Genomic DNA, 23,383 nt, shown 5'->3' on the forward strand with positions numbered 1-23,383 from the left:
ATAAAATAGTTAAAGCCGCAACATTAGATCCGTAAAATGATAAGCTACCATTGTGCCTTTCTTAACAATGTATAAGCGAAAAAAAGTTAAATTTATATTAAAAAATTGAAGGCGGAGAGGCGCACTTGTAAGCAAATGATAATAGTGCTAAGTAGTATAGTAAAAAAAGTCGTTTATCTATGAGTCCGGACATCGCTACTTATAATGAACTTTTACTGAATTAAAGTAAAAGAAAAAAAAACATTAGAACTTAGCGCTAGTTATTAAATATGCCCAAAACAAAAAAATTTGAGAAAGATATATTATATTTAGTAAAATTTTATTTTTTTAAAAAAAATAATATCTTTATTTCATAATCCTTGTTACCTTCAATCATAATTGACACAATTGAAAACGAAATAGGATAATCCAAAAAATATTAAGTTTGTCTGTATCTATTATTATTAATATCAGTAAATCAATATTTTTATACGCGTAAATTTTTTAAAAAAATTATTTAAATTTTATAATTATGAAAATTCTTTGGATGAAATCTTGATAACGCTTGATTTAGCCAGCGCATGGTCCCGTTTAATTTCATTTTTTAAAAAAAAGTTTTCAAAGAATCGGATCTTGAAAAAAAAAGTAATGTTATATTAAACTTAATCGTAAGAAAACATCATAGTTGGTATTTATAAGTTTTATAAATTATCAGTGTTAAGAAAAACAAATTAATAATTAAATTAAAAATTCTAATCACTTATCACTGTAAATTATTAGGTTAAGTATACGATATCTTGAAAAATAAAGTATCGCAAAAAAAGTATTAAATTTAGTATATGTAAATTTTATACTTACATTAAGTTATTAATAACTGGATAAAATTTATTTAAAATTAAGCAAAATAAATTCTAAACTTAAATATATACGTAAATTTTAAAAATAAATTTTATTAGACTGTAAAAAGTATTAATTTTAAAAAACAGAATTTTATTACCAATTTAGCAAAGTAATAATCGTCTTTTGAAGTAATTTTCTGAGTGTGTATTGTCAAAAAGTTGCACATATTCCCAAGTACAACATCAGTAAGTATGCGATCTCCAATCTAGAATTCCCACGTACAAAAATTATTTCTACTATATAAAGTTACTTAAGAAGGAACCATAACAATCTCTTCAGAACGAAAACGAAAAAAGCGAAGAAGCAATTCACGACCAGCAGGCTTTTTCGTTCCGTGCTTAACTACTCGAATTCCCAAAGTCTTTTCTAATTTTAAAGCCTATAAAAAAGTATGTTTCACTGTTTTATATATGTTTTAATAAATAAATTAGGTTAAAAATTTTTTTTAAATAGTTTCTTCTTCTAAGTTTTCAAAGCAAAACCTCAAAATAATTATGATCGTCAGAAGAACCTGCACTGTTGGAGATTATAGCAACGTTTTCAGGGCCAAAAATACTAACACAGTCATTAAAAGCATCCTACCGGAAAGTATAAAATAATAAATAAAAAACATTAGTTATGTTAAATTTCGTATAAAAAAAGATAGTTTACTTTTTTAAAAAAAAGGAATTTTTAACTTTTATTACTTTTTATTAAATATAAATATTTATTTTTCTGCTAAAGTTCATACACGAAGGTTTGGGAAAATTTCTAATTCATAAGGTCTCATCAAGCAGTTATCTTTATCAAAAATAACAGCTTTACAACCAATCCTTTTAAGCTCCTGAAAATTAATATTTCTAATATCCTTTACTTTAAAATGAGGCTGTAAAAGATGTCGTTCGAAAAGTATAATTCTCGGAGTTATAACCCATGCAGGAAAGTTAATGCTCTGAACCATCTTTAAATATATAGTATTTTTACTGCTGAGCTGAAATAAAAACAATCAACAATGAATAGGAAGTAAGATAAACAAATTTATTTAACTCAGTGACACTACTTTGCAAATTACATGTATTCTTTTGTACTAAATAAGGCTGGGCTAAAAAGTATATATTGTACAAACCGCAACAAACTTAAAACTTTACACGCATTTAGTACATTCTATAAGTAATTAAAAAGCAATGGAATAATTTTTTTTTCCACTTATAAAAAAATAATGCCACGTGCTTTAATAACCCTCCCCCCACCTCCCCCACCTCCCACCTTAGGGGGGAAACGGAATATACTTAGCACTTTTGTGTTCTGCTTATTTTTGCAGATAACAATGGAAGAATGCGAAGTTGCTCAGGACCATTTTAGAGTTTTTAGTCCATTTATTGTGCATGAGGAAGATAAAAGTTGTATGAGTTTTGAACCTTCTATACTAAACGATACAGATTCTTGGGGCCCTCCCTCAAGTAGCTTACAATTTTCTGACATTCTCTATCAACCTTTTAATAAGGTGTTTTATAAATAAATATTACAATTGAAAACAGCTTTTATGTTAAAACATTATAAACACATTATATCATTTTAGAACGATCGGATAGGAAAAGTAATTGATTGGACAAGCTCTTCTCCCACTGATCGTCGGCCCCTTCGTATTAATTTTTATATATACATATTTAGCCGTTTTTCCTATATAAAGAGTTTAAAACTTTTTTTTTAAAAAAATATAGCTGTCGTTTTTATGATATCTTTTTTTTTTAACTATTACAAAGAACCCTATGGACAATACAGTAGCGGAAACACGGCTTTTACTTACATACATGGAGAGGACGAGTCTTCCTTTTCCTTTGTCAATACGGCAGCTTCTAAAACTATGAAGATTCGAAGGTTTTTTAATTTAAAAAATTTCTTTTTTAAATATAATTTTTCCAAAAAATTGTAAAAAAACACCTTTTTATTGCTAAAAGATTTGTGCCACACAGTCGTAAGCAGCGATCTAATCGCGCTCAACGGCAGCAGCAATCTCTTAAAGTACTTCAAGTTAAAAATCAACAGAAAAGGGTTATAAATAGAAGTTTAAATAACTATATATATTTTATATAAAAAATTATAAAAGTCTTACTTCTTTACTTTTTTTTATTAGCCCTTAAGTTCACTAAAAGAGATAAAACTTTTTAAAGTTGTATAAAATATTATTCCTTTTTTTTTTTACTTTTAAAATTTTATAGAACTGAAGCGTAAATTTTAATTGAGATTTTATTTTTTTTTTGTTTAAGTGAAATATATTGTTAACTATTATTATTAATATTCTAGATTTACATATAAATATATTTATATCTATTATTCAAATATTTAAAAAAAATTCTTTAATAAGTTTTAGGTTTGATAGAAACTTATAAAACATATTAATTAATCCTATTTTTACATAGACTAACTAATTTTATATTATTTTTTAAAAATATTTATCAAAACTTTTTGAATTAAATATTATTATTCGTTATTATTACTATAAAAGATTTTTTTTGTTATTATTATAATTTATTTTTTATAGTTGTTAAAAATTTTTTATAACACTTTGATTTATTTAATAATTTTAATTTATTATTATTAATACTAAAAATTATTAAAATTTATTAGAAACTTATAGAGTTTGTTATAATTTTTAATTTATTATTATATATATGTTTTTCAGTATATGTTATGATTTATATTATAAAATATTTGAAATTTATTAAATCTTATAGATTTTAACAAAATTTTTAATATTTATTAATTAACATTTTGCGTTCTAATATTTTTATATTTATTATTTTGATAATTATATAAAAAAAAATTTATTTTGGTGTATGGTTTAATAAAAACTTAATAAATCTTATTTTTATTATAATAATTTTATATAGGGTTATAATTATTAAAATTATATAAAATAATAGAATTATTTTTACTACTAATATAAATTTTATAAAATAAAATTTTTTAAAAGTTATAGATTTAGTAGAAATTTTATTTTAAATTATTATTTCTATTAAAGTTTTATATAAAAGTTTTTGAAGTTTTAGATTAATAAAAACTTTTAAATTATTTTAAATAGTGAAGTTTTATATATAGATATACTTATTATTATTATTTATATAATTTTAAAAATCTGTTTAATTACAAGTTTTAGATTTACAAACTTCTGAACTGTTGTTATTATTAAAGTATTATATATTATATGAATATATTTATTGTTTAAGTAGTTGTTAAAATAAATTAGTAGAAATTTTATAACTACTATTATTAAATTTAAACTTTTAATTAAAAATATATTTATTTTTACTCATTCATATAATTTAAAAAAAACTTTTTTACTTAAAAGTTTTAGTTGCAAAGGAAATTTACTAAGGACTATTAGCAGTATTACTGAGGATATTTATGTTATTATTTATATTAAATAAAAGTAAGGTTTTTTATTATCGTTTGTGGAGTTTATGTACAAAGTTTCTAGTTTAATAATATTGTTTTAATAAACTCTATAATATTATTTTTATTAAGTTCGATATATATATATATATATATTTACTTTTTATTATCCTTTTAACTTTATTATCATTTATTTTTACTTTGTAGTATTTTTATGATTTTTATAAATTTTTATTTATTATAATTAATTTTAATTTTAATTTCTTTTTTTTTTTAATATTTTATTTCCATATTTACTATATTTATAAATTTTATTTTATTATTATTATCAAGTATATATTTTGATTATGTCTTTTATATATTTTTTAATTTCTTTTATTTATTATTTTTCTTTATAAACTTTATATTACAATAATTATTTAGTTATTATTTATTGTTAATGCACTTTTATGTTTTTACTTATGATTATTTTTTACTACTATAATTATTAGTTTATTATCAAGTTTTTTTATAAATAAATTTATAATTATTATATTTTATTTTCCTTTATGCCTTTATTAACTATTTTTTGTACTTTTTATATATTTATAATAATTTTTTATAATCATTTTTTTAATTTATATTTATTTAATTATCTTTTAGAAAACTTTTTTTATTTTTATTCTATATAAAACTTTATAGAGACTCGGAAATGCTGCAAGGACGGCGCAGAATCGTTATATTGCTTTTCAACAACGTCGAGAGCACAAAGTAAGAATAATATATATAAATAAAGATTTATAAAATATTATTTACTAAGTTCTTTATAATGAAATATTTTATTTATATTTTATTATATTTTTTTGTGAATTACTAGTATTATACTGTAAACTTAAAAGTTTTTAATTATTTATTGTAGAAAAAATAAAAGTTTATAGAAAAATTATATTTATTAGTAGCAATTACACTTTTAAGTTTTTGTTTAAACTAAATTTTTATTTTTTTCTTACTATGAAATATATTATATATAAATAGATAGAAACTCTTTTATTTTTATTTTTACGTATATAAGTAATAATATTTTATACTATTATTTATTGATATATATAAACCTACGTTTCCTTGTAGTATTAAAAAACGTTTATTAATAAACATTTAAAAACTTTTTATTTAAAGATAAAAAGTATTGATTTTATAATCTCAAAAAAAAATAATATTAATAATAAAGTTTTATTTATTTTAATATAAACAGTATAATAAAGTTGAGCAATATAACAATAATATCTATTTTTTATAATAGATAGACTATTTATTAATAATTAATAATTTTAAATATTAGAATTTTGGTTTTATTTTTTTTATTATAAAGTTTTTTTTAATATTATATTAAAATTTAAAAAGTAATGAAAATATACTATTAAAAATCGTTTTAAATATTTATACTACTACTAATAAATCCTGAATAATATTATTATTAACGAAAGTATAAAAGTTTTAATAAATATTATTCTAAAAAAAAAAGTTATAATAATAATTTTTTTCTACTCAAAACAAATTTATTTACCATGAATATATTATTTTTCCAAAAGTTTAAAGTTTCTAAAAATATAATAGTAATTTCCTTATAGCATATTTATAATAAATTTATTGTTATTATTTTACTATTTTTATAATTATAATTTAAAAAAAAATAAACAAGTTTTAAGTATTAACAATCACTATTTTATTTTTTATTTAAATAATTATTTATAGTACATTTTTTATTATAATTTAAAAAAGTTTCAAAGTTTTTATTATTATAATTTTTTTGTGAGTATTTAAGAATATTTAATAATTTATTTAAAGTTTTAAGTTAATATAAATTTATAAAGAAATATAAAAAAGTTTGAAATAAAAATTGTTATAATTATTATTGAATAAAGTTTTTTTACATATATGATATAATATTACCATAAAAATTTAACAGTAATAATAAATATTACAATAAAAAGTTATAAAGAGTATGAAACTTCTATAATAATTATAATAATTTTTTTTATGTGTTAACTCTTTTTAGTTATTTTATATTTATTTTTTTTCAGTATTATTTATTCTATATAAAAGTATATATAGCATTCATAGAATAGTGTAAGTATTGTTTCTTTTTTATGCTTTATTGTATCTTAATAAAGAAATATATTTTATAGAAGATAACTATTTTTAATTTTTAGGGTTCTTAAATTTTATTAGTATTTTTTCTAGATATTTTTTGTTTTGTTTATTATGAGAAGCATATAAAATTTGTTAATATTATAGAAGTTTTATTTATTTTATATTGAGCTTAATAAAAAATATTTGATTAGTATTTTTTAAAGGTTTCTATATTTTATTAGTAGTTTTGTTTATTTTCTTTAAGGAAAATAAAATAGACAATTCTTATTATTATATTTATATTGTTTTTCAGTTTTTGTATTGTGTATTTCAGAAGTTAATATTTTTTTAAAAAACAGTTGTCTAAATTTTATTCGTAGTAATATCTTATTATTTTTTATAAAAAAAAAGAAAATAAAAATATTTATATATTATTAAATATGATTTGTAAGTATTAAAAGTGGTTTGCATAATTTTCGATTTTAAAAATTTGGTCATGAATTTTATTCTAAATAATAATAACAATAATTGTCTTTTTACTAAAATTTTCTTTAAAAATTATTATTTTTTTATTATTTAGAAAATTTAATTCTAAAATTTTTAAGTAATTTTTTAATTAAATACATAGTACATATATATACAAATAATAAGTAAAAGTTTTACCAAATTTAGTTTTTTTGTAAATTTATTTGAAGCACCGTTAATTGGCTCAGATTAGCCGACCAGGAGCTAAATGGATACTTGAATTTATTAAGCGCCCTTAAACTGGCTTATCGCATTTTTGTTTTGATTTGAGCGAAATTTAATTTTAAAATAGTCCTATTGGCTTGTTCTTTTTGCGTGTAAAATACTTTTTAGTGTTCATATAGAATTTTTAAGCTTTTCGGAATTTTTTATTTATAAAATTATTATACTTTTATTTAATAATAAATAATATATAGGGAAGCAAGTTTTTATAAACTTTTTACTTATAAAAATTTTATTGTATTTTTTAAAATAAATAACTGTACTAAATTATTTTTCCTTTTTTTAATGTTATATTTTATTTAACGTAATTAATAACATGAATATATATTTTATTGTGTTTATTATTATTTATAATTCTAGTAAACCAATAAAAAATATAATGAATATTTTTTTAGAGTCGAGAACCTTCTGTAGCTATTCCCGAAAGCTGGGAACTTTTAGAAGTTTTGGAGTTTTCACGATTTCAAGAACTTTCTTATCTTCCTGGAGATCCAGTCGATTTGTATAATTTTTGTTTATTTTTTAGTGAATTAATATGATTTAATTTTTATGTTTATTTATTCTTTAAGGTTTATCTTAATAGAAATTGGTAGTAAATAAAAATATTGATACTTTTATTATTACTAATATAATAATAAAAAGAATTATAGACTATTTTTGTTGTTTATTTATTTTTTTATATATTTTATTATATAGCTTTCGACTTGTTTTTTTTATTTATAAATTTTTTATAAAATAAACTTTTTTTATATATATTATTTGTTTATTATTCTTATAATAAGAATACAAGCTTTAAAATTTCTTTCATTACTAGTTTATATATTAGTATTATTCATAATTGAAAAAAATATATTTTATTCAAAAAAAAATTAATTATAAGATAAACTTTTCATGTATATCATTTTTTTATTCTTATTATAATATTTATTATTATATAGTTTTTTTAATTAAATAATTCTAAAGTTTGACAGTAATAGAAAAAAGTATATGAAAACGTAAAAGTTTATTTTTAATAATAAAAAGTATATTTTTTAAATTTATAAAAATAATAATTTTTTAATAATAAGATAAAAAAGTAAATTTTTAAATTTTATAAGTCAATAATAAAAAGTTTAATTGAAGTTTACTAACAACAATTGAATTATAATAATAAAAAGTTATTAAAAAAATTATTTAAAATATAAATTTTATAATGCAATAATAACAAGTTAATAATAAAAAGAAGCCAAACAGTATTTAATAATAATATATATCTAAAATTATAAATTTCTAAAATAATAATAAAATTTTTTTTTAAATTCAATAACACAATAATAAAGAGTTTTTACAATAGTGAAATTTTAAAAATAGTAATAAAAATAGTATAATTATTAAAATTTTCTACGCGATAATAAAAAGTTGATATAAATAATAACAAAAAAAAATAATATAAAGTTCATAAAAATGAAAATTATATAAGATACTAATAACAAGTGTATATTATAAATTTTATTGCGCAGTAGTAAAAACTTAGCAAGAAACAAAATTTTTATGAGTAATAAAAGTTTCTTAACAACAATAACAAAAAACTAATAAGAAAAACTAAATAATTTTATTTTTTCATAAAATAGTAATAAAAAAGTATATAGAATAAATATTATTACGCAAAGCTTCTAAGGATAATAAAAGTCTGATATTAATAGCCATCTAATAATAATAGAAGTTATAAAAATTAAGAAATTTATAGAATAGTAATAAAAAATTTGTATTTTATAAACATTATGACTCAATAATAAGAAGTTTTAAAACATAATAAATGTTTTTTGACAAAATATTAATCATAATTAGTTTATAATAAATAAGAATTTATAAAATAATAGTAAAAAAGAATATTATGTTAATTTTTTCTGTAACGTAATATTGAAAAGTTTATAAAAATAATAAATTTTCTTAACAGAATAACAAAACGTGTATTTTATAACTATTTTTAATAAAAAATAATAAAAAGTTTATTAATAAATAAAAGTTTTCTTACAATTCTATATTATAAAAAATATCCTTTTAATTTTTTTAATACAATAGTAAAAAGTTTTAGAAAGTTTTATAAATATAATAAAAAGTATACATTCTAACTTTTTTATGATAAATATTAATCAATAGGATATAGGAATAAGTCTCTTTCGCTAACAGTTATAATAAAGTATATTTTATAATAATTTATAATAAAAAGTTTTTTGTAAGTAAAAATTTCTTTACTATAGAAGTAATTAATGTATAATTAAAAATATAAAGATTATAGATAATATTATGAAATCTATTTATAAACTTTTTTTTGTTTTCATTTTTATGTAAAGTTTATAATAAATAGAAGTATTTTTTCGATAACAACAAAAAGAATACAAGTGAAAAGTAAAAGTTTTTAAATAATAAATACTTTTTATTATTATTTATGTTATAAATAAATAAAATTTTCTTTATAATAATAAAAAGTATTTATACAAAATAGTTTTATAATGTTAATTATAAAAAAGTATATATTTACTTTTATTATTATCTTTTTAATGGAAAGTTTAATAAAAATTTATTTACTAAAATAACAGGAAATTTATTAAAAAATAAAATTATTAATAATTAAAGAATAACTGGTAGATAAAGCATTTCTTATAATAAAAATATAAAGTATACTTTAACTTTTTTAAGTTAAATCTCATATTAAGAAGTTTATATATAAGAATTATAACTTTTTGTATGTATTATTATTAATAATATGTTTTGTATTTGAACTATTAAAGAAAAATTTTTAATTTTTTTAAAATACTAATAAAAAGTAACAAAAAGTATATATTTTTTAAACTTAAATTATTATTAAAAAGTTTTATGTATAACAATAAAAGTTTTTAAAGGGATTGACAAAGAAATTTTTTTTTAGTTTATACAATAAAAACAGTATTTTTTTAATTTTTAAATAATATTTCTGAAGAGTTTATAAATATTAATAATAAGAATTATTATTTTCAATAATACTTATCAAAAAGTTCATAAATACAAATTATAAAGAAAACATGTACAACAATGAAAGTTCTTTAACTACTGATAATAGCAATAATAACTGAAGTCCACTAATTATGTCATTTGTTTCACTTCATTATCTCTGTTGCATATTTTATTATTATTCTTATTAGTATTATTATTATTAGTAGTATTATGATTATTATTATTATTACTAGTATTATTATTATTAGTAGTATTATGATTATTATTATTATTACTAGTATTATTATTAATACCGCTACTGTTATTATCATCTATAACTTTTCTAATATTTTTTCAATATTACTTTTTTTATTATATATATAATAAACTATTAAAAGTTGTTAAGTAGTTTTTTTTAATAATATAAACAGTATTTTTATTTTTTATATAAATGCTATAAAAAGTAACTTTATCAAGGTTATAAATGTAATAATAAAGAAAAATCTATAATATTAAAATATATTTTTTTAACTGTTTTTATATAACACTTATAAAAGTTTTTATATAACAAAAACAAAAAATTTTAAAAAAAGGTTTTTTAACAATAATAATAAAACGAAAAATAAGAAAAAGTTATTTCTATTTACTTAATAATACTTTTATTTATAATTTATGAACACAATAATAATAATAAAATATATAATAAAAGTTTTTTAACAACAATAATAAATATAATTCTTTTAGGGACTTCTACGGCCTTCTTGAGACGTATGACAAGTCCTACGAAAATGTGCGCACCAAAAATACTAAACCACTTCAGCGAACCGACCGCTATTATAGCACGTCTACGACTACAGAAGATCCAATCATTGCAAAGGTTTATCGTAGGCAACATTTTTTATTGGCCTTGAGTTTTCTTTACTGTTTATTGGTTTGTTTTTTTAAAAAGTTTTCTAATTGGTTTAAAAGTTTTATTGGAGACTTAGAATTTATTTTATTTGCCTTATTATAATTTTCTATACTTTGTCGTTTTTTAATGATTTATATGTAGAAAAGCTTTTTAAACTTTTTTTTGGTTTATATATAACTTTTAGAAAGTTTACTTTTTTTTTTTATTATAATAAAGTTTTTATTAATAACCATTTAAACGTTACTGAAGAAATTTAAAAATATTATTGTGACTATTAAATTACTTAAAGTATTAAAACTGCCGTAAATATTTGTTTTTCATTGGCTAAAAAAATTACTTTTTTTCATTTTTTTCAATAAATTTTTTTTATTGGACGCTTTAATATTTTATTATTTTTATAAGAATATGAAAAAGTTTTTCTACAATTTTTGCAGCTTGCACGTGCGAATGAGGGGAACGTGTTTGCCACGGATTTGATTTTGTCGACCCTCATGACTTGCACGCGGTCAGTGTACTCGTGGGATATTATTGCTGAACGTGTAGAGAATGAATTGTTTTTGGATAAACGTGAAAAATCTTCTCTTGGTAATACTAAAAATATTGAGGAGAAGAAGAAGAAAAAAAATAAAAAATTATAATAATTTATATATAAGTAATTTTAAATATTAAAAGGATTAAAACTTATATAATAATAACTTTATTAAAAATAAATACATAACAAACTTTGTATTACTAATAACAGTTATACGCTTTAAAAAAGTATTTTACTTGCTAAAGTTTTTTATGACAATAAAAATAAATATTTAAAAGTATAATGAATTTAATACTCAAAGTAAATATTTTTTAACAAATTTTTCTTTAAATAATAAAAAATAGCGTTACCGCTGGGATATTTTTCTATAAACTTGTAAAGTTTTTTACAATAATAAGAATAATAAATAATATTAAACCATAAGTAGTTTAGTTTTTTTAATAAAAACCACCAGACTACCTTGAAGTTTCCGAAACTGCGCCCGATCCGCCGAGCGAAGAAAGCGAGCTGAAGATCAATACTCCAAAGTCATTGGCTACGGAAGCAACCTTTGTTAACCACCATTTTGCCCAGCAAATTTTATTAAAGGCATTATTATTATTATTATTATTATTATTATTATTATTATTATTATTATTATTATTATTATTATTATTATTATTATTATTATTATTATTATTATTATTATTATTATTATTATTATTATTATTATAATTTAACAGGAAAAAGACGTAGTAAAGTTTAAACCGAATCCTTTTATAGAAGAAGGAGAGAAGGCTGGCTCGGTTTGCTATCGTTATAGAAAGTGGGACATTGGCGGGGGAAACACCCTGGTGGCACGCACTGAAATTGAGGGCCTTATGAAGTCCTCAACAGGTTTTATTATTATGATGATTATTATCATTAATATTATTATTGTTATTATTATTAGGAGAGCCCCTTTACCTTACAATTAAGGCCCTTAATGAATACAAGTCGAGCGCTGAGTGGCGACAGCAATTGGATAGCCAGCCGGGGGCAGTACTATCCGCCGAGCTGAAGAAGAACACGTGCAAGTTGGCGCGCTGGGCCATGGGCTCTCTTTTGGCGGGCACCCAACTTATAAAGCTTGGGTTCTTCTATTTCATTATTATTGTTATGATTATTATGTAGTGTAGGACTTCCTGCTCAAAATTTTCCCTGGAAAATAATTATATTGTTTATTTTGTATCTTTTTATATAAATATTTACAATTTTAGTTTATTATAATAAAATGCACGTATAATTTGGTTGGCGCATTTTACTTTGAAATGAAATTAAAATTTTAATTTTTTTTTAATTTTTTTTATAAAGAAAATTATTCTTTCCTGCTTTCTATAAAATATTATAAACTCTACATTAAAATATTTTTTTCACAGCTACGTAAGTCGCGTGCAATGCCGCGATAACTCGAAGCACGTGATTATGGGCCTTCAAACTTATAAGCCTTCTGAGTTTGCTGACCAAATCCACTTCCACATACCCAATTGTTGGGGTATTCTGCGCAGTTTAGTAGATCTTTTGCTTTCCTATTCGGAAGGAAGATACTTGATTCTGAAGGATCCCAACGCCGTACGTTTGAAATTTGTTATTTTCAGTTCAAAACTATAATCTTTTTTTTTTCTTGTATTTTTATTTTATGTATATTTGTTTTATTATGAATATAATTTAACTTATATAATTGAAATTTCTTAAGCAAATTTTGTAACTTTTTTAAAGAAAGTTCGAATTTATAATCTTTTTAGTTCCCTGTATTTTTATTTTTTTATTATTGTATAAATTTTAGTTCCAATATGAATATAGTTTTATTCTTCCTTTTGAAATTTTTTAAGATTTTTGAAGAAGTTCGAAATTATAACCTTTTCTGTTTCTTGTATATTAATTTTTTTCATTATATATATTTTTTAATTTTATTATAAATATATATAATATAATTTATACGTTTAAAATTTATTGAACAAAATTTATAATCGGGTTGTGGAAGTTCGAAATTATAATCTTTCTAGTTTCTTGTATTTTTATTTTTATTACTATGTATATTTATTTATTTGTATATTTATTTTTGATTATACTTTTGAAATTAGTTACCGTAATTTTAAATTTTTTTAAAAAGTTCAGATTAATATTTTTTAGTTGCGTTTATCTTTAATCTTATAATTTTTTTATTATCAAATAAAATTTAGTTATCGTGTTCGAAGTTTTTTTTAAAGCAAAATTCAAATTTTTATTGTAAAAGTATGTAGTTACTATTGTTAGTTGCATTTATTTTAACTTTTTACTTTATATATTTACTTATTTATTATAAATATTAATATTATTAACGGCTTTTATATTTTTTATGTTTATGAAATTTTTTTAATTAAATTTATATTTTTATATATATTGAAATTATTATTTATTTTTTTTGTGTATATTATTAATGCCACCTTGAAAAACTTTTATTTTTTTTTTGTGAATAAAATTTGTTTATAAAAATTTATAATTTTTGTGAATGATTGAATTTATTCTTATTTTATACTACAACTTAAAACTATTATATAATAAAGTTATTATACTGCTTTGTTTATTGTGTTTAAATTTTTATATAAAAATCGTGAGCGTTTGGAATTTTATAATATTTTTATCTGTGAATTTTTTATATTAATTTTTTTATAATAAACTGTAAAACTGAATTGCTTGGATTAAATAATCTTCAAGATTTTGGTTATAAAAATTATAATAATACCGAAATTTACTGATTTTAATATTATTTCTACGAATTTATTATATTATTTGTTAAATTTGAAATGCTTTTTAATTATTTTGTTTTTTGAAATTTTAATCGTTTTTTTGTTTTGTTTTAAACCTTTTTTATACAAAAACTTTTTTTAATTTTTTTATATTTACTTTTTAATTTTTTTCAATTTCTTGTTATCTTTTGAATTATGTTATTTCAACTTATATCTGTTGAATATATATTTATTAATTTAGGATTTATTTATAGTATTTTAAAACTTAATAGTTTTGATTTAATTATTTATTCACTTTATATATAATTTTTTTCACTTTACTTTTTATTTCCTTAATCTGGAAATCGTTATAATAATTTTTTATTTTTATAATAATGAAAACTTCATTCTTTTATTGTACTTCATAAATTTTTTAATGATCTGAAATTTTTCTATTATTTTGATTTTATTAATGATTTTTATTGATTTAATTTTTATTTTTATATGCAACAAAAGTTTACAATTTTTTTTTGTTTATGAAATTTAAATAATTATTTATTTCTTAATTTGTCTACTACATTTTTTTTATTAAATTTTTATGTTATAAATTTTTTAATTTTTTAGATTATAATTTTTTTAAATATTTTACTTTAAATTATAATTTATTAGTAATTTGTGTAAATCTAATATAAATTAGTTAACTTTGTAGATTATTATTTTTATTATACCTTTAACTTGTGTTAATTTTACTTTTTCTTTATACTAAATAGTTTTTTTGTTAATTTTGAAATTTATTATTAATAAACTTTTTAATTTTATTTTATCTTTATTTTATTTTAAAATTATAAATTTTTAGGGAAATTATTTTTTATGTATTTTTTAATTTTGAAATTAAAATTTTATAATTTTTTCTTGTAACTTTTTTTTATTAAATTAATCTTTTTTCTATGATATTTATAGCAACAACTGCAAATCTATAGAATACCACACGACGAATCCGAAGATGAAAGCGAGTAGAAATCTTTCCCCTTTAGAATTTTATATTAATAATATATTTGTAAATTATTATTTATTAAATAAATATTTTTTTTAAAGGTTTTTAAATTTTTTTGGTTCATTGTTTTTTAAGCGGCCTTGTAAACTTTTTGACTTAAAATTCTTATTTAATTATAATTTGTTAGACTATTTTTATTAATTTAGATTTAATATTTCAAAGATTAACAAATATATATTGCGGTTGTGCATTTTCTGTGTTTATAGATTGGAAAATTCTTACCAAAAATCAGAATTCGTTATACAAAAATTGATAATCATTGGTTTTTAGTAAGACTAGTGAAAGTCTTACAGGAATCACGCGATTTACTTGGAAATAAAATTTAAAAAATTAATTATGTAATTGTAAACTTTTTTTAGTGATTATTTAAATCTATTATAAAAATAAAATTTAAGTTTCAATGCTTTAAAGTATACACCTTAAAATTATATCAGTTGAAGCTAACAAAAATCAGTTTTATAAATTGAAAATACGCGTTAAGGATAGTTTTGGTGAACTTTTACATTATAGTAATATTTTTAGCACTTTGAACAACACTAAATTTATTAATATATTTATACGAAATTATTTGTAATTCGCCAAACTTTTACAGTTCTCGGAATCGACAGAAATAAAAATTTAAAAAAAAATCTTTTTATATAAACCCCCATGTAGTTTTTATATACGAGCCGTGCACGCGTTCGCAAAGATAATAAACTTTTAACTAAAAAACTGCAAGATTTTAAAAGTTTTTTCAAAGTTGGGCATCTTAAGCGGAATTTTGAATTTGTTTTTGTCAACGACAATAAAGCTGCTTTACTGTAATGGCTGCAAAAACAACGTTTTTGGTGCAAAAATTATAAATATACAAATAATTAATATAAAATTTGTTTGTATCAAAAAAAAATAAATTCTAACTTTTAAGTACGGATAAAGATATTACAAATTATAACTAGCGTGTAGTAAGTCAAGTAAATTTTTAAAAATCAATTTCCAATTTTTAAATTTTTTATAATTTGAACTTACATGCTACATGTATCCCAAAAACAAATTAGCAAACTATTAAAAAGGATGTTTATAAATATAAGTAGTTAGAAAGTTACTTTCAAATTTCTGTTATAGATATATTAGTTGAGACCAAGTATAAAGAACAGTGGCAAAAGCAGTAAGTGGTTTGAGAATGCTAAGTTAAACTTTATCGGCGCCATTAATATATTAGGAGCCAAATAAATTGATAAAGTGACTTAATAGCTTTTATTTACTTTCGAGGTTTTCATTTCAGGCGTTTGTATTGCTAATGTTAAAAACGTCCTACTTGTAGTCCGTAAATAGTGGGTTTAAATTTTTATTAACGGGTATTATTGTTGTATTTTTTTTTAGACTATTTAGTATTATTATTTTATTGAGTGTTTTATTAATAAATTAATATATAAACTTGTATTTATTTTTTTAAATATTTTTTTGCGCTATATAGTGCATGCACTCTTACTATTAACGTTTTTACCCAATATATATATATGTGCTCCGCGTCTTCCTTTTTATATTTATTTGTTCTCTTTAATGATTTTTAATGTACTTTATTCTAATTCTTTTACTATTTTAATTAGTTTAAGCTAATAGAATTCTTTCTTCACAAATGGCCTATTCTTCTAGAGGTAATTTTACAGTTTTTTTTCTTTTTTATTAATAATTCTTCCTAATTCTGTTGAGATCGAGATTTCTCAAGTCGGGCGCGGGAGCATGATCATTCTTTTGAGTATCCTCGAGGGCATGATAATTGGGATCTCGAGCGAGAAAAGGAGTACTTTCGTGATCGAGATAAAAAAATTTACCACGAGAAAGGCCATTCTTCTTCAGACCATGTTTCTAAAAGCAGACCAACCTTAGCCAATGTTCTTGAACGATTTTTTAATCTTTTTATAGTAAATTTTTATATATACATGCGTGTGTATAGAATCGGGGAAGCTTTGTTAACGTTTCCAGCTCATATACGTCCAGAGCCAATGTTAGCTCGCAGAATTATGAACAAAATTTTTCGACTTCCCAAAGCCGTCCTTCGATGAAGCCTTCGTCGGATACCACCGCACAGCCTAATAATACTTTCCGAGCCAGCGAGCAAGCAACTCAAGAAGAGTTGCCTCCCGGTTGGAAATCTGCAAGTGATCCGCAAGGAAGAATTTATTATTATCATTCTCAGCATCGGTATTTTTGTGTATATATTCCCCAAGTTTTTTTTTCTTTTTTATTTAAAAAATTATTTTTAATTTAAGGATTCCTCAGTGGAATAGACCCGAATGGTCTAAAAGGAACGCCTCAACTCACCGAGGAAGCACCAACTCATTTGCTACTATATCCCCTGCAGCCTCTGTTATGCCTAATGATGATAATACTAATCTCATCTGCATTAACAAAGATAACACTTCCGTTTATAATAATAATACGATAGCAAACGATAATAATAGTGTAACTAAAAGGCATGAAATGCACCTACCATCCTTTTGGGATAATAGCAAAGTTTCTTATGTTAGTAATAGTAATAATAAAAATAATTTAAATAACTTAAATAATAATATGAATAATAATGGTAGCTATAATAATACCAGTAATGCCGCGTTTGCAGCTTCCTTTAACAACCAGCAACCCCAGTTTATAGAAATTGGAGGTGTGAAAGTGGAGGTCCCCCCGTTGGGTGGCAGTCACGTGGTTGAAGCAAACCAGCAGAAAGTGGAAAGCTCTGCGGTTGAAAAAGTTTGATTTCTTTTTTTTCTTTTTTTCTTTTTTGAAAAGTAAATTAATACAACAGAAGTTAATAATTTTTATATTTTCTTTAATTTTTTTTTAGGAAACTGTGCCTTCTGCAGCACATCCAGATAATTCTAAGATTGAGTTTATAGATGCTAAACGGAAGCTTCCCGTTGAATATAGAAATGAGGTTATTATAATTATTTTATAAAAGTTATATTTTAAAGTATTTCCTGATTTGTTAAATTTATAAAGTATTTACATTCCAAAATAAATTTAAAATTAAATAATTTTATATTTATAATTTACTATTGTTAATATTTTTCTTTATAACAATATTGGCTATAGTTTTACTAATTATGTTATTAACTTAAATGATAATATATTAAAAAAACTTTTTTTACATAATTTTTAATAAATATGTATAAGCAAGAAAACAATAATAATTTCGTTTTTGTTATATATTTATTATTTTAATAATTTTTAATAAATTTATTAACTATATAGTAAAGTAATTATTTTTTTCTTTATTACTTATATTATAATACTAATCTTCGTAAATTTTTAAAATATTAAATTTTTTTTTAATTTAGAGGATTTAACAATAAAAGTCCTCATCTTTATTAAGTACAATAATTTTATTAATTATTATTTAATAATTTATTACTATAATTTCTCCACAATAATATATTTTATTTTTTTAAATAAATGCTCTTAGAATTTTTAAATTATAATTTTTTAACATTTTTGCTTTGCATATTAATTTTTTTTTTAAACTTCCTAATATTTTTTATATAATTTACTACTGAAGGAAAGAAAGTTAAGTATTTAGGGAATATGTATATAAACTGTTTTGTTTCGAGTTTTTAATAACATTTATCAGATGGGAATTAAAATAGTAGTCTTTAAAGATTTAATTACAATTTTTTTAAAAATTTTAAACTTAATTTTAGTAGATCTACCAAAAATTTAATTAATAGTAATTAAATGTCAGTCAACTTTTTATAGCAAAACTCTAGTGGTAGCGATTTTTTTTTTAATTTTTTATAAAATTTAGTTTTAAAAATTTACTATTTGTCTTCTTTTCATACATAAACATTAAAATTGGTTCCAGTTTTTTAGGTTTAACTGAAAATTACTTTTTATTATGACGATTTTGGTGCATGTTTTTTAATTAACAAATATATCTTTATTTTATAATTAATAAAGTTTTTAGGGTTTCCCTAAAAATTTCTAAGATGACTAATTTAAGTAAAGCAATAAAGAGTTGTGCTTTATTATAACAGAAAGTAAAGCGGAAAGAATAATAAACAAAAAAAATTGAGACAAACATGGAAGATTAATAGCAGGATTATTTTTGATGGCTACTAACCTTGTTAAGGAACTAATAAGTTTTTGATTTTTAATAAGTTTTGTTAAGTTATAGTTTATTACCTTAATTTTAACACTTGATTTATATATAACTAATTTGTATGAAAGATCTTTTTTTTAATTTATAGAAACCTTTAAAAATTAAAATTATTAAGCCATTGTTTAGTTACATCTAGTAATTACCTTTAAAAAAAGTCGCATTTATAAGGGAAAAAGGAGAATAGCTTGTACTATATAAAGTATTAGTTTAATTTATAGTATTATTCTAGTGCAAAATTTTGTAGTGAAAACGGGCTGCTATTAACACAGATTTAGAAAAAATAAAATAAGTAAAAACGGGCGCACTTATGATTTCTTTTAATTTTCGGAATTTTGTTAGTAATAAATAATAGTTGATTACTTTTAAGTGTAAAAAAAAAAGGAACGAGAATAAAGAATTCTCAAAAACTTTTTTAAATATAGTAAATTTGGGTATTTATAGCTTTTCAAAATTCGGGAATTTTAGTAGTACAATATATTTAGTGTTGAGCAAACCTTTAAACATTATAGGCTCACAGCAAAAAAATCATAGAAATAAATTTTTTTACCTAATGAGCCCTGGTATTTTTAGCTATTTTAAATTATAATTTTTGGGGTACAATAAGTTTATTGTTAAGCAACTTACAAGTGTTATAAAGAACAGCCGATATTGATTTAAACACCGAAGAAAAAAAGATTGCAGATAAAAGGGAATTTCTTTTACAAAACACTATATTTATAGCAAATAAAAATTTTAAATTGTTGGAGTACAATAAATTTAACGTTAAGGAGTTATTAAGTTACAAAAGGAGTAATTCTTGCGCACAAAATAAATAATGTGAGAAGAAAAAAAAATTATGCAATAAACTTTAATATTTGTAGCTTTTTAGTGTTCTGGAATTTTGGAAGTGGAATAGATTTAGTATTAACCTACCGCTCAGTTTTCTAAGAATGTATAATTTGAAGAGGAAGAAAGACTTTTTTATACAATAAACTTTGTAGTATTTATTGCCTTTTATTATTTTGGAACATGTGATGGAGACAGATTTAGTGTAAACTACTGCTAAAATAATAAAGAGCGAGTTGTTTTTAAGGCAAGACCATTAGAATGAGAGAAAGTTGTGTATACTTTATGATTTTTTTAATTTTTTGTTAATCTTAATAAATTTTAATGTTTAGTATTAATGTTTTTATTTATTCTATTAACTTAATTTGTATAGAAAAAAAGTTATTTATAGTTTTTACTTCTTTTCTCTTGTTTTACTTCAAATAGTGAACCGAACGATATAAACTGTAACTATAAGTGTATTATAAATACATTATTATAAAAACATATCTATTTTATGATAATTTTCTATTGAAATATTTACGTAGGAATATAATATAATCTGTTAATGTTATGATTTTGAATTATTCATCAAATATACAATAATTACTGTATGAAAATTTGATGTTATTTGCATTAATGATTTTATACTTCATACTGATTATTTTTAGTTGGTTTAAGGGGGTCAACTTTGCACCTTTTTATAATATTTTTATTATATTCTATATTTTAATTTAGTTTGTACGTAGTTACTTTAAGAATAAAATATTATTTAGCAGTAGCTGTAGAACGCAACGAATTTATTTTACCTTTTTTTTTTGAGCTTTATAATTTTTTTTAATATACATTTATTATGCTTTATACGTTGATATACTTGCGTAGAATTTATAATGCTTTTAAAGAAAAAAGGATTTACTTATTTATTCGTTTCAAAGTCTTATGGCATACGTTAGTAAGCAGTATAATAATTGAAGTATTATAAAAAATTATAACTTTTTTCTTATTGCTACGTTGTCTTTCTTACTTTGTAATAAATTTTAACTTGTTTAAATTTGTTGACTTATTTTGTTTGTCTACATTATATAGATTTCCAATTGTGTTAGAAAATGTTTAGAAAAATATTATGATGAACGTTGCAAAGTAGGAAGAATCACTTCTAAAGAAGATTTTTAAGCGGCTTGCAAGAAGAGTATAACTTATATTTTTCTTTAAATATATTTTTTAAAGTTAATTAAATTTTATATTCCTCTCTTTGTCAGCTTTCGCATATTCTTATGGAAAAGCACGCCAAATACGAGCCCTCTCCAGTTTGGACAGCAGAAGTTGAGCAAAAAACTAAAATTTGGATAAAAAATCACATGCAGCAATACGGCGCCGTTTTTAAATAAGTTGTTATTTTGAAAATTTATAATACTATGTGAATTTTTATGCTTTTTAAGATGAACTGAAACCAATCTGTTAATAGTATTTCCTTTTCAAAATTTATTGCTCCTTAAAGAATGAATTAATTTGAAACCGTTTTGAACGAGATTCTTTTGGAAGTACGAAATAAAAAACAATTCTATTTGCCGTTTTAGTTTTCGTTTTTTTTATACGAGTGTAAATTATACTAAGTTTTGAGATTTTCTAAAACATATATATTTGTTGAAGATTATCAATTCTTTTGTAGATTCTGCCACTGAATTTATAACGTTTATAGATTTATATATATTACATCTGCTATAATTAAAAAATTAAGTGAAGTACATTATACTTTTTACTTGAAAACAATTAATTGCTTTGATTAGCCTTTTTATATTTTCTTAACACTTTTAAAGGAGTAGATGGTTTAGATTTTCCTTTCACCTTTTACAAAAGGCGTACTGGCTTATGTAATATTACACAACTATGATTCGTTACATTCTGCGGTTAATCAGAGTTAATTATTTTTTTTTATTAACTTAGTAAAAGTACTACAAGATTTTTTAAGGTTAAGGAATCTCTTTCGATTTTGTTTCGTGGTTAAGATTGGATTAGTAAGAAGCGGTTTGAAAACATTTTCGCTTCAATTTTTTCATGTCTTTGCTTTTCGTTTTTTATAGAAAAAGAGTATTGAAAATCAACCTGCTTGTTTAAATAATAAGCGAGCGTGTATACCTTTACACTTGATAACTTGATAATTGTGACGAACGTCATTCTCGTTAAGAATAAAATTCTTATTTCTTTAAAAACAATTCCACTATTTTAAACAAACTACTAACTTTTAGTGCTTCTTTTTTAGTCAAGTGAGTTATGTAGTGGAAAGTAGTTTTAAACTTCTTAAGAGTAATTTGAAAATGAAAAAGTTATGGGCACGTTATTTAATTTATTACACTTCTTTTGTTAATATACATCATTACAACTTATTTCAGTGCTTTTCTAACTTTATTGCTTTTATAACTCTTAGAGAAATAAGTTCAGAGTTTAAAGGCCCGCTAACAGAATGGTCTATTGCCTTAGGTTATTTTATTTTAAGTTACTTTTTTATAAACTTTAATTTTTTATTGTAATTTCCAGCCATTGATACATGAAGTAACCTTCTCAAGATTTTATAAGTATTTGGACTGTTATAAATAAAGATTTAAAACATATTATGAAGGTATATAACTTACAGAATTTGTAAAAGTTAACCTGTAGACCCTATGACCAAGATGTTACACAAGAGAGAGGAAAACTGGCTTATTGATTTGCTTTACACTCGCAGATAAGAAAAGCTTGTAGCGAGTGGAGTTGTTTGCACACATATAAACTAACTGAAATAGACGCCTCGAAAATATAAATACTGCTGGTGTGTGCTTACGAGTTTAACTGCATCTTAAATATGCTACTTGGTTTACTTATTTGAAAAACTGATTTAATCAACTTAGAAGCATCAAAAGTAAATTCACTTTTTTAAAAATAAAGTTTAAGTATATAATAAACATAAACTATTAATGCATATTAAAAGTTTTTCAAAACTATTCGGTTGACCGGTTTTCCATCTATGCTGATGCCTCTGCTTACTAATGGCTTGGAAGATTTTACAAATCGAATTACTTAATTTATTTACGGCCATTTTTTCAACGGATTTATGTTTTTTATTGGTTTATATACTTTGGTTAAATATCGATTTGCAGTTTTAGAAGTATTAAGGCCTTCACTCTATTTA

The 23,383-nt window shown here is 20.9% G+C and overlaps 2 protein-coding genes and 1 long non-coding RNA gene across 3 annotated transcripts; 2 read left to right on the plus strand and 1 right to left on the minus strand.

The window, feature by feature from the left end:
• Positions 1-527: 527 nt before the first annotated feature.
• Positions 528-1,679, minus strand: LOC135145588 (uncharacterized). The gene is made up of 5 exons (XR_010283497.1): positions 1,610-1,679; positions 1,362-1,457; positions 1,142-1,258; positions 977-1,084; positions 528-611 (listed from the first exon to the last, which is right to left on the minus strand). It is a non-coding gene; the product is annotated as an uncharacterized LOC135145588 (long non-coding RNA).
• A 514-nt stretch (positions 1,680-2,193) lies between these two features.
• On the plus strand, positions 2,194-15,255 carry LOC135145612 (eukaryotic translation initiation factor 3 subunit D-like). Its single transcript, XM_064077729.1, has 13 exons — positions 2,194-2,362; positions 2,438-2,501; positions 2,622-2,736; positions 2,817-2,910; positions 4,933-5,001; positions 7,503-7,609; positions 10,804-10,936; positions 11,404-11,554; positions 11,956-12,089; positions 12,224-12,377; positions 12,433-12,613; positions 12,899-13,091; positions 15,188-15,255. The coding sequence occupies exons 1-13, from the start codon at positions 2,264-2,266 to the stop codon at positions 15,242-15,244; spliced, it is 1,551 nt and encodes a 516-aa protein (XP_063933799.1). The 5' UTR covers positions 2,194-2,263; the 3' UTR covers positions 15,245-15,255.
• A 1,325-nt stretch (positions 15,256-16,580) lies between these two features.
• Positions 16,581-22,867, plus strand: LOC135145613 (uncharacterized protein DDB_G0283697-like). The gene is made up of 11 exons (XM_064077730.1): positions 16,581-16,615; positions 16,868-16,915; positions 16,971-17,152; positions 17,215-17,462; positions 17,531-18,008; positions 18,103-18,192; positions 21,304-21,406; positions 21,477-21,605; positions 21,657-21,758; positions 22,643-22,695; positions 22,753-22,867. The coding sequence occupies exons 2-7, from the start codon at positions 16,897-16,899 to the stop codon at positions 21,388-21,390; spliced, it is 1,104 nt and encodes a 367-aa protein (XP_063933800.1). The 5' UTR covers positions 16,581-16,615; positions 16,868-16,896; the 3' UTR covers positions 21,391-21,406; positions 21,477-21,605; positions 21,657-21,758; positions 22,643-22,695; positions 22,753-22,867.
• Positions 22,868-23,383: the final 516 nt, after the last annotated feature.

Source organism: Zophobas morio, unplaced genomic scaffold (assembly GCF_036711695.1).
Source record: "Zophobas morio isolate AGI-343-1 ecotype UQ-CSIRO unplaced genomic scaffold, CSIRO_AGI_Zmor_V1 ptg000164l, whole genome shotgun sequence".
NCBI lineage: Eukaryota > Metazoa > Arthropoda > Insecta > Coleoptera > Tenebrionidae > Zophobas > Zophobas morio.

Bases quoted from the DNA above. Each gene is read 5' to 3' on its own strand.
- LOC135145612 (XM_064077729.1), top strand. From the start codon at position 2,264: ATGAGTTTTGAACCTTCTATACTAAACGATACAGATTCTTGGGGCCCT. The intron at 2,737-2,816 runs GTTTTTTAATTT...TATTGCTAAAAG, and splicing joins AAAACTATGAAGATTCGAAG to ATTTGTGCCACACAGTCGTA. The intron at 11,555-11,955 runs GTAATACTAAAA...AAAAACCACCAG, and splicing joins ACGTGAAAAATCTTCTCTTG to ACTACCTTGAAGTTTCCGAA.
- LOC135145613 (XM_064077730.1), top strand. The intron at 17,153-17,214 runs GTTCTTGAACGA...GCGTGTGTATAG, and splicing joins GCAGACCAACCTTAGCCAAT to AATCGGGGAAGCTTTGTTAA. The intron at 18,009-18,102 runs GTTTGATTTCTT...ATTTTTTTTTAG, and splicing joins AAAGCTCTGCGGTTGAAAAA to GAAACTGTGCCTTCTGCAGC.